The following is a 10,727-nucleotide window of genomic DNA, read 5'->3' on the forward strand; positions in this document are numbered from 1 at the left end:
ATCTTGCAACATGTCCTTGAAGTTGGTGTTCTCCTCGTTTTACAGATGGGGAAACTGAGGCCGAGTGAGAAGAAGGGTCTTGTCAGTGCCAGGGCAGGGACTGGAGTTGTCTGACTTCCAGCTCTGTGTGTCGCTCTGTAACTTGTACCCTAGGAATGATGAACTTCTGAATAAATGTGAGGAATTTAAAATACAAGTTTCATGCGGTTTTCCCCTAGTACAAAGGCTGCTCCTGCTTTTTTGTAAAACAACTTAGAAAATACGGAGACGCGCAAATGAGAAAGTGAAGTCAGTTACAGTCTCAACTTTGATAATATTTAAGTACCATTAAGAACACGAACACGCTGTGTACGCTGTTTGGTGTTGTTCCGTGACGGTATACCAAGGACTCCTTTCCTGTCTTCTCTAATATAATTTAAAAGGCAGCGTCATAGTCCACCGTGTGCATATTTTTTCAGCCAGTTCTTGCAGACATATCGCGATGCTGGGATGGGATAAACATCCCCATGCATCAGGCATTGTTGCAACGGCGGATCGTTGCCTTGGGCTGGAGTCCAGAATGGGATTGGTAATACTAACAGCAGTTCAAGGACTGGGCTGAGTTGGGGTGCGGCAGGGGGTTGGTTGGTGGCTGGAAAAACACTAGGAGGTTTTTTTTTTTTTTTTTTTTTTTTTGAGGCAGAGTCTCACTTTGTTGCTCAGGCTAGAGTGGCGTGGCGTCAGCCTAGCTCACAGCAACCTCAAACTCCTGGGCTCAAGCGATCCTCCTGTCTCAGCCTCCCGAGTAGCTGGGACCACAGGCATGCGCCACCACGCCTGGCTAATTTTTCTATATATTTTTAGCTGTCCAATTAATTTCTTTCTATTTTTGGTAGAGACGGGGTCTCGCTCTTGCTCAGGCTGGTCTCGAACTCCTGAGCTCAAACGATCCACCCACCTCGGCCTCCCAGAGTGCTAGGATTACAGGCGTGAGCCACCGCGCCAGCCGAGGGGGATTTTCTGAGCGGCCACAGAACAAGCGACGGCCTGAGCCCTGGGAAGGTCGGCCAGGTTTCTCGGGGGGTAAAGCAGCACCATGACAGAGAGAACTTGCTTGTATCTGCATGTCTTAGTGACATTCTCCCTTAAAATATATCTTGAATTAACTTTCTTAGGCAGAAGGCAGAAGCCTGCCTGTAGTTGTTGTATTTTTTTTTTTTTGGCTTAAACAACAGCCATTTATTATCTTACAGTTCTGGAACTAGACGTTTGAGATCAAGGTGTCAACAGAGTTGGCTGCTTCTGAGGCCTCTCTCCCTGCTTGTAGATGCCGTCTCCCCGTGTCTCCGCGTGGTCTTTCCTCCGTGCATGTCTGTGTCCTCGTCTCCTCTTCGTATATTTTAATAGAGACTGTCTTCGGAGTGCACTGTGTCCCCTCTCCCTGCCTATATCTGTACTTGGGGCCTGATGTTTTGTCGTAGTTTTAATAGAAACGAAGTATTGTTGGTGGCATCTGACTCCTGGGGGCAGGGTGGCTGCTCTGAAAATGTCATTCCTAGAGCCTGGAAGGGATTTGGCCTGGGATATGGCCTCTGCAGCCAGCTCCAGCGAGTCACTCCCGCGGTGGGTGGCAGCGTGCCGTGGTGCTGAGCTCTGGGCGAGTGAGAGGCCGGGGGTGCTGAGGGGTGGACTGTCACTTGGAAAATGCTTAACAAAGGTCACACCTGCCTACTTTATATCGTCTGGTCCGTGAGCAACCTTGTGTGACAGGTACTAGATTTGTCTCCATTTTATAGAAGAGGAAACTGAGAGTCAGAGCGGGGTTAAGGGCCTCACCTGCGGTCACACCGCCGGGAAGTCGTGGAGCCATGAGGCAGTCGTGCCAACCGGCCTCCGTGCTCTTCCCGATGCTTCCATCAGTCCCTCCCCCGCCCCTCCAGGGAGAAGCTCGGCAACATGGATTCCGTTTTCATCATCGACCCTGAAGATGTGGCTGTTCTCTTTAACTGTGAGGGTCCCAACCCAGAACGCTACCTCATCCCGCCCTGGGTCACCTATCACCAGCAATACCAGAGACCCCTGGGAGTCCTGTTGAAGTGAGTCCTGGGCCACCTCCCAGGGAGGGAGCTGTGGCAGGGCAGAGGCTGGGGCAAGGGGCTGGGGCCAGGCTCGCCCCGCACGTCTAGCAGGGCCTCTGGGCAAACCCCTGCCATCTTCTTGCCTCCCTAAAACAAACGACGGTGATGATGAACCGCCCTGCCAGCCTTCGGGGAGGTGGTCAGGCTGAAGAGCTTAATGAGTGATTAAAGACCTTGCGGAGCTCTCATTTGTTGGTTTGCTGCTGAGTCCCACCCTACTGAGCACCCACTGCGCGCTCAGCCTTGCACCAGGTGCTGGGGGTGCAGTGACAAATGGGGCAGGCCCGTGAGTCCCGCACAGCTAAGGGGGCAGTGGGAAATGGAACAAATCAGCGTATTTAAGTGTAGTTGATACTGTTTGCTACCAAACCGCTCACCAGAAATTGGAGATTGACCACGCCAGGTGTTAGTGAGGCTGCGGAGCCACGGGGGCTCTCGTCCACTGCTGGTGGGGGGGCGAACTGGTGCCGCCACGTTGGAAAATGCTTGGACATTGTCTCCTGAAATTGAATATTCACAGACCTGATTTCGGGGATCTGTTTGAGAGACTGTTCCCCCCGGGGGGGGGCAGGCACTAGGATGTTTGCGGTAGTGCTGTTCACAACAGCAGAGATCAGGAGGCCACCGCGTGCCCAGCGGGAGCGTGACTGAGAGAATGGCGGTCCACGCCCACAACACGGATGGCACTCAGACAAGATCGAGTGAATAAAGCAAGTCCCCCCACGCGTGACAGCATTTTTTTAAGAAGTTGAAAACAAGTATACCTTTTTAGAAAGTACCTCTTAGAAATAAGTGTAGATCAGATAAAATTATACACAAAAGAGATCAAGGGATTGAGGTTGGTGGTCCCCTTAGAAGGGGACGAAGGATGTGGAAGGACCAAGTGGGCAAATGTAAGTTCTTGGTTTTCGTGTTGGGTGATAAGTTTATAATAACGTTCTTATAAACAACTACAGCCACCACCAAAACTCGCCAAATTATAAAGAGGGCTTTGCATGGATCGATTTTCAAGTGTGCCATGAACTGAGGTTTATGACTGATCTGGTTCTGGGTCCCCGCAGTCTCCCCACCGATTGAATAATGGGACCCTTTGGGGATGCAGGGGAGGAGAGGCCATCAGTTTTGTCTCTGCAAGAGTCAGAAGAGGTGATTCAGGTGGGCCCTTGAGCGGCTAAGTTGAGCACCGGCCAGGAGGAAGGGGAGGTGGCGTGGAAGGAAGGCGTGCTTGCAGCCGCGGCGGGCACTGGAGAGCCTGAGAGCTGCTCAGAGGGCTGTAAGGACAGGAGCTCCTGCCTCGCAGCAGCAGCAGCCGCAGGGGGAGTGGAGGGAGTTGGGGCTTTGTGCGCCTTCTCCCTCTTTCTTCCTAATCTCCCAGGCCAGGCAGAGCAGGGGGAGGTGAGGGCCCGGGGCTGGATAGGAGTGCGGGATGCCAAGTCAGCCCCTCTGTGTTAGCCAGGCCTGGGGCCTGTGACCATGGGAGCCTGGGGGCCCATGTTTTCTCAGGAGTTCGGGAGCCTGGAAGACAGACCGGCTGGCCCTGAACCAGGAGATGATGGCTCCAGAGACCAAGAAGAACTTTGTGCCCCTGCTGGACGCGGTGTCTCAGGACTTCGTCAATGTCCTGCACAGGCGCATCAAGCGGCAGGGCTCTGAGACGTTATCGGGGCACATCAGCGAGGACCTGTTCCGCTTTGCCTTCGAGTGTAAGGGGCTTGTGCCTGGCTGGCAGCGGGGCGGGGTGGGAGGGCCCGGCGCTCACTCTCTGCCGGAGACCCAGCACAGACGCCGCGGAAGCGCTGAGACTGGCGTCTGGGATGATGGCTGACTGCAGCCCCCACCGTCAGCTACCCGGAGGCAGCTGCAGGTTCTTTTTCGGCTGGCGGCCATGTGGAGGGGATGAGGGTCCCCAGAGCATAAGTCGCCATTGCCACTCTCCTCCAAAAGCCGGAGGTTGGCTTAGCCCTTCATTCTGCAAGACTTCCTCTCCTGGGACACAGACCTTCAAAGTCGGTATGGGAGAGGAGGGTTGGGTGGTTATCTGAGTTGGGCATTGAAGAACGTGTAGGAGATTTCCAGATGGGCTAAGGAAGTCGGGCAGTATGGGCAGAGGGGGCAGCATGTGCAAAGCTGCTGCAGCTTGATGAAGACCCTGTGGTCACGACAGGAGGTCTGGGCTGCCTGGGGCTTGGTATGAAACCAGCACTCAAATTCCCTACCTGGTAGGTGGGAAAAACTTAAGGTTGTTGTGACTTCTTAGGTCCAGCCAAACTGGGTCTGGGATAGCCAAGTATCTGAGGACTTATGTCCTTCAGTCTCCCATCTAACCGATTTCAGGAGGTATTTAGCCAATTTAGTCCACTACAGATGAGAGATCTCTCTTGGTGGATGGGTGGGTGGAGCGGTTTCGTCCCATCCTGGGCCTCTCCTGGCTCTGCTGGAGATCCCGCTTCCCATCTCGGGTCCCTTCCCAGGGTCTCCACGCGGCCCCCGAAGGCCCTACGAGGCTGCCAGAAGGCAGCCTTCCTCAGCCCTGCATTCTCAGCCCTGAGGACTCGGGCCTCGGTTTCTTTTCCTGAGGGAGGCTGAGGGTGGGGTCAAGGGGTCCTGTGTGCTAAGGGGCCATGCGGGGGAAGGTGGAGGAGTCCCTGGGAGCTGAGGCTCTCGGACGGCCAGGTCGGGGGGCTCCTCAGCCTCTGCCTCCCCATGCAGCCATCACGCATGTCATATTTGGGAAGCGCCTGGGAATGCTGAAGGAGACAGTGGACCCCGAGGCCCAGGAGTTCATCGATGCCATATACAAGATGTTCCACACCAGCGTCCCCCTGCTCACCTTACCCCCAGACCTGTTCCGTCTGCTCATGGGCAAGATCTGGAGGGATCATGTGGATGCGTGGGATGTGATTTTCAGTAAAGGTGAGGGCTCCCCTGGCTGTGCGCTGGGCAGATAAGCATGGGTGCCGGGAGAGGCCTGTGTACTCAGGCCGGGTGACAGCTGGCTGGAAGGAAGCCCCAGGCCTCAGCTGTCCTCTTTGTCCCAAGTTATAGCAATCGGCACTGACTGGCTGGTGGGCAGGGAGGGGGGTCAGGAAGACCCTGGAACTCCTGGCTACGTTATGGTAGGCTGAAGGCTGGTTGTTGGGGATGATTGGATTTTTCTGGAGAAAGAGGAGCAAAGATGTCCATGATATTCTTTAAAGGAGTGCCTGATGCCCAGAGGGTGGAGGGTCAGTGTCTGAGCCAGGGCTGTGCTGGGCGACAGGGGGTTAGGACTTGAGTGGGAGGATGGGGGAGGTCAGGTGGAGAAGGCTGGCTGGGGTACGGTGGAGGCCCCTTACACCCACGTCACCTTAGGCAAGTGACTGCCCCTCTGTGCCTGTTTCCTTATCTGTAAAGTGGGGATGATGTCACGTACCCCAAGAATTCATTGAAAAACCAGATACGAAAGGCTTAGCGCGCAGTCAGTGCTCAGTGAAACGGCAGCCCTCGGTACCACCGCTCACCAAAGGGCACCCTCCTTCCCTCCCCTCTGCAGAGAACCTCACTCTCTTTTTTCCTCCTGCCCCGCAGCTGAAAAATACACCCAGAACTTCTACCAGGACGTGAGACAGAAAAGAGACTTTGGTGCCAATTACCCTGGCGTCCTCTACAGACTCCTGGGAAACAGCAGGCTGCCCTACGAGGACATCAAAGCCAATATTACCGAGATGCTGGCTGGGGGTGTGGACACGGTGAGGTGGCCGTAGGGGCACATCCTGTGCCCTCCTGTGCCCACATGCTCCTTCCCCACCCGGCTGCCTTGCTGTCTAAAACCCCACCATTCAAGGGGTCGGTCCTACCCCTGTGTGATTTCTCTCCGTCTCCTGGCACCGTCTCCCAGACATTAACCTCCTCGAAGGAGGGTGGGGTCAAATTCAGGTCCCCCGTGGGGCGTGATTTGAGGCTGATGAGCCGTTTTTCTTTGCTGTGAGAAAGGAGTGACCGGCATAGGTGGTAAGGCCCAGGTCCCACGCGAGTCTTTACATGGGAAGACTCCTCTGGAGGCTCGCTCTGTGGAAGCCCAGCTGAGGAGGCCACTCCATGGAAGCCCAGCCTTGGGCCCCCAGCTCCCAGGGGAGGGCACAGCTTACTCAGATCGGGATTGGGAGGCCGGGAGCTTGCCGTGGGCTCTGCTCTCCAGGGGCTTTCTGTCGTCTCCCTCCTCCCGCTTCCAGGCCTCTCTAGCCCCGAGTTAGCTTAGTTAACTACTTTACTAAGCAAGTAGCTCCCAAGCACCTGCTCTGTGGCAGGCCCAGAGGTACTGAGACAAACAGGCATGTTCGGCTGGAGTCTCGGAGAAGGAGCACACGCTTGCCTCCTGCGCGGGGAAGGGGTTACAGGAAGAGGAGCTTTGGGGGCAGTGTGCGGCCCGAGTAGCAAGGGCGGAAGGGCGTGCTGGAGAGAGGGGGGTGGGAGGTGGAGGAGCGGCAGGCAGGTGTCGAGGGCCCCGTGGGGCAGGCCTGAGCCTCCGTGCTTCCTCTGGACGCTCCGGGAGCCAGGTGAGGATTTTCAGCGGGAAGGGGCTGGGCGACGCTTTTTCACTGCTCCTCCTGGGAGGAAGGGAGGAGTGTGTCTAAGCTTCTTGGACAAAAATATGATCCTTGGTAAGGGAACGTACCAACGACGCATGTCCTAGCCCCAGGAGGGAGGGCTGCTCCAGGCTGGGGCCCCACATGGGCTTAGTTTGTCTTCACGGAGGAACCTGGGACCGTGGGGTTTGATGGGGTCACTCGTACCTCCTGCGGGGGCTCGCAGTCACAACCTCTGGCTCCCATTAAGAGTGGGAGTTAATCCCGGCATATGCCACACGAAGGCAACGCTGGCAGAAAACATCAGTGTCCTTGAGCTTTACTTTAAGCTGTGCTGCTACAGGCCAGTGCTGAGGTCTGGGGAGGTCCGTTGGAGCGAGGGGTGGTCGCTCAGCAGGGCATTCAAAGGAATGGCAGCCATTCCAGACTGCGGTCACTACGGAAGCAGGGTCTGGCCTCTGAAGGCCTCTGCGATGCTTTGGAAGAAGGCGTCGGCTCTGTAGCGGACACTCCTGGCTGGGGAGACGGGCAGGTTCTGGAGACATGAGGGGTGGAGACCGGGACTAATGCTGCCCCAAACCTTCATGCCTGGGTGGCAAGAAAGGCTTGCTGAACGCTTGCCCTTTGAATTGTGTTTCGCTTTTGCAGATGGTGGTCTTGGAGACTGGGGTGAGGGTTGGGGAGAGAGAGGTTCTTGGACAAGAAAATGTAGCATGGGTCATGGATCTCAAGGTGCCCCAGAGTGACAGGTCTTCTGCACTCTCACACTCCCCACCAGACGTCCATGACCCTGCAGTGGCACTTGTACGAGATGGCACGCAACCTCAAGGTGCAGAACATGCTGCGGGCGGAGGTCCTGGCTGCGCGGCGCCAGGCCGGGGGAGACATGCTCGCCATGCTGCAGCTGGTCCCACTCCTCAAAGCCAGCATAAAGGAGACGCTGAGGCAAGCCCACGGCCACTCTTGTCCCCCCACCCCCACCCACTGGGCAGGGCCAGGGTGGTACACGGCAGAGGGTTATAAGGATGGGCTGGGGGAGGAGATGGGAAGCAGGAAGTGGGAAGTCCGGAGGAGACAGCTGGGAATGGGGAGGGGGAGATAGAGCCCAGGTCCTGCCTGCACACTCCCCTGGGCTGCTGCAGGTGGGGCTGACATGCCTCGCTGGGTGTGGGACTTGGGGGTGGGGGGCTGTGTCCAGGCTTCAGGGCCATCAGCTTCTGAGTGCCCTCCTCCTGCAGACTGCACCCCATCTCCGTGACCCTGCAGAGGTATCTTGTGAACGACTTGGTTCTTCAAAACTACCTGATTCCCGCCAAGGTAGGTGCAGCGAGGAGGCTGCAGGAGGGGCTTAGACAGAGAGGGCTGGGGGCAGGCTGTGAGTACAGACAGAGGGTGGCGTGGGGACTTGGTGGGGCCTGCGGCAGCAGTAATCCAAGTTTGAATGAAGGGCAGAGGTGGCGGGCACGGTGGCTGATGACCTCTGGAATGCTCAGGAGCCCAGGGTTAGGAGGGAGACCTCGTGTCTGCCTGAGTCTCAGGGGGCCCGGGGGCTGAGGAAAGGGTAGAACAATCCCTTGGGTCATCCCAGCCTGTGTCTTCGGCCATCCCTATTTGGTGGGTGAGGCTAAGGGAGGAGTGGAACCTTGTTCGGGGTCACACCGTGGGCGGAATGTCCTGCCCTGCATATCTGGGCAGCCACACTGGGGAGCAGGGCAGGGGTGAGCGAGCGGGCCCGGGGGAGCTGGGTGTTGTGCTCAGGGCTGTGGGCAGGTGGCCTACTCAGGCCTCTGATTACCTTGCCCCAGACATTGGTGCAGGTGTCCATCTACGCCCTGGGCCAAGAACCCAAGTTCTTCCTCAACCCGTGGAATTTTGACCCAACCCGATGGCTGAACAAAGACAAAAACATCACCCACTTCCGGAACCTGGGCTTTGGCTGGGGTGTGCGGCAGTGTCTGGGCCGGCGGATCGCTGAGCTTGAGATGACCATTTTCCTTATCCATGTGAGTCAAGCTCCGGGACCCCTGGGCTGACGTGGCCCTAACAGAGGTGCCGGACCTCCTCCTCCCGTCTGTCGGGGCCTGGGAACGCCGGGCTGGCCGGGCACATCGGCCTCTGATGACTTGCCCTGGCTCTCTCCCACAATTCCCTGCTGCCCCTTCTTTTGGGCTCTCCCCTCTATACGCACTGGTGCCCTCTGGCCATCCCTTCCACACCGGGAGGTGGGGCGGGCCTAGGGCTTTGCAGGCTAGTTAAGGTCAAGCCCTAAATCAAGGGACCAGAACACCAATGGTGCATCTTCAGCACGTGCAGGGTTGATGAGGCTGGTAGTAAGCCCCTCGGCTCCTCAAATCACAGCCAATAGGCACTGCCAACCGGTGAATGAGTCTGGCCTAGGGAGACGGACTCTCCCCTGACCTCCCCTAACCCCACCACCTGCCTTTCTCAGATGCTGGAGAACTTCAGAGTTGAAATCCAAAGTCTCAGAGACGTGGGCACCACGTTCAACCTCATCCTGACGCCCGAGAAGCCCATTGTCTTCACCTTCCGGCCCTTCAAGCAGGACGCAGCCCTGGCGTGATCAGAGACGGGGGCCAGCAGCCATGTGGGAGGAAGGCAGGGGCAGGGCCCATGGAGTCTCTGCATCTTCAGTCCTCTGTCCCCAGCCGTGCTGCCTCTGCCAGCTGCTGAGCAGGTGGACTGGGCTCTCAGTGGTCGCCTGCCCGAGCTCACGAAGACAATAAACGCTGAACCGTGTGGTGTTTTCATTTCCATCAGACTCCTAAGGGGTTCATTGCTCCCGTGGAGATGTTCCCGGACCCTGGGTCAACAGTGGGGTCTGGGGCATGCTCGGGGGATCAAGGCAGGACACTTGAAGACATCTTTGCTGTGACCCACCCACCCACAGCAGCTCAGGTGCCAGCAGGACCAGCCTCCAGGCTCCCTGGGGCTGGGGTGAGGTGGGCGGGCAATTGCCACTGTGCTGGGAGCTACAGAAGCATTGGGCAGAGGGACAAAGGAGCGGGCAGGGTTCTTCAGAGAGAGCAGGGTGGCTTGAGGAGTGTGGGCCAGTCCTGCTTTCCTGGGTGGGCCCACCTGGCAGGGGTGAGGCTCGTGCAGGGCTCTGCTTGGCCGAACCCTGGGTGGGAGTCCCTTGTGGGATCATGAGGACATCCTACCAAGGCCTAGGTAGAGAATTGGGCATGGCCAGGACCAAGGGCTATGGGAGAGACACCATGTCACCGAGGTGCTGGTGGGAGGTGACTGGCTCTGGGGACGAGAGGCCAGCATGCTTCCGCTACTCCTCTTGACTTTCCTCTGGGCTTGCCCCAGGCGTCATCTTCTTGCTCCAGAGAAATGTGCCCCCTTGCCCAGGCTCTGGGCAGCAAGCAGGGAGACCACAGCAGTCCTCAGTGCCTGGTCTGCACTGTAGGACTCTGGTCTCAATTTCAGCTCCCTTAACTCCCTCTGAATTCTGCATCTCCTGACCCGATTCTTCCTGATCCTTGGCTAAGTGTGTCTAAGCCCTGCAGGGACAGGGGAGCTAGTCCAGCCCAGGACAGTGGTCTGGCTGGCTTGGCCTCTCCTACCAATCTGCAGGTGCTGGGTCCACTCTGGAAGGCTTCTTCTTTCCCCACCACACAACCTTCTTCCTTGTTGTCTTTCTCTCTCCTTCCTGTTTCCTTTCTCTTCTCTGGGCTTGAGTCAGCTTTCACTCAGAAATGTTACAGCCTTACTGCAAAAGAGGTCAAGCTCTGCATGGGACAGATGGGGAAACTGAAGCCCAGAGAGGTTGCTTGGGTCACCTGAGGTCATACAGCATACTTGCAGCTAAAATCCAGGCCTCCTGACTCTCAATGGGGGTCCTTCTTCTCCTGGTCCCATCTACTTTCTTGTCCCTGGTGACATTTTGACACAACACTGCCAGCTTGGCCCAGCCGTGGTTAATGGGATATCTCACGCTGATTTGTAATTGGTTGCTACAGCAAGGCTCCAAGTCTTGCCCTTCTCAAGAGCCAGATAAACCAAACTTGAAAGAAGGGAC

General features: G+C 57.0%; 1 protein-coding gene across 2 annotated transcripts in view; it reads left to right on the forward strand.

Moving 5' to 3' along the window:
- The window catches only part of LOC105807291 (cholesterol side-chain cleavage enzyme, mitochondrial), an 11,819-nt gene extending 2,405 nt beyond the window's left edge, over positions 1-9,414 (forward strand). The window contains exons 2-9 of one of the 2 annotated variants that reach the window (XM_012640626.1): positions 1,920-2,075; positions 3,621-3,820; positions 4,827-5,030; positions 5,685-5,845; positions 7,461-7,627; positions 7,921-7,999; positions 8,488-8,685; positions 9,132-9,414. In XM_012640626.1, coding sequence (XP_012496080.1) covers positions 1,920-2,075; positions 3,621-3,820; positions 4,827-5,030; positions 5,685-5,845; positions 7,461-7,627; positions 7,921-7,999; positions 8,488-8,685; positions 9,132-9,263 — 1,297 coding nt within the window. In that variant the 3' untranslated portion in view covers positions 9,264-9,414. The remainder of the gene's footprint in view (positions 1-1,919; positions 2,076-3,620; positions 3,821-4,826; positions 5,031-5,684; positions 5,846-7,460; positions 7,628-7,920; positions 8,000-8,487; positions 8,686-9,131) is intronic. The other variant, XM_012640627.1, reaches the window with a different exon arrangement.
- The last annotated feature ends 1,313 nt before the right edge of the window (positions 9,415-10,727 follow it).

Source organism: Propithecus coquereli, unplaced genomic scaffold (genome assembly GCF_000956105.1).
Source record: "Propithecus coquereli isolate 6110/MARCELLA unplaced genomic scaffold, Pcoq_1.0 Scaffold155, whole genome shotgun sequence".
Classification (NCBI taxonomy): domain Eukaryota; kingdom Metazoa; phylum Chordata; class Mammalia; order Primates; family Indriidae; genus Propithecus; species Propithecus coquereli.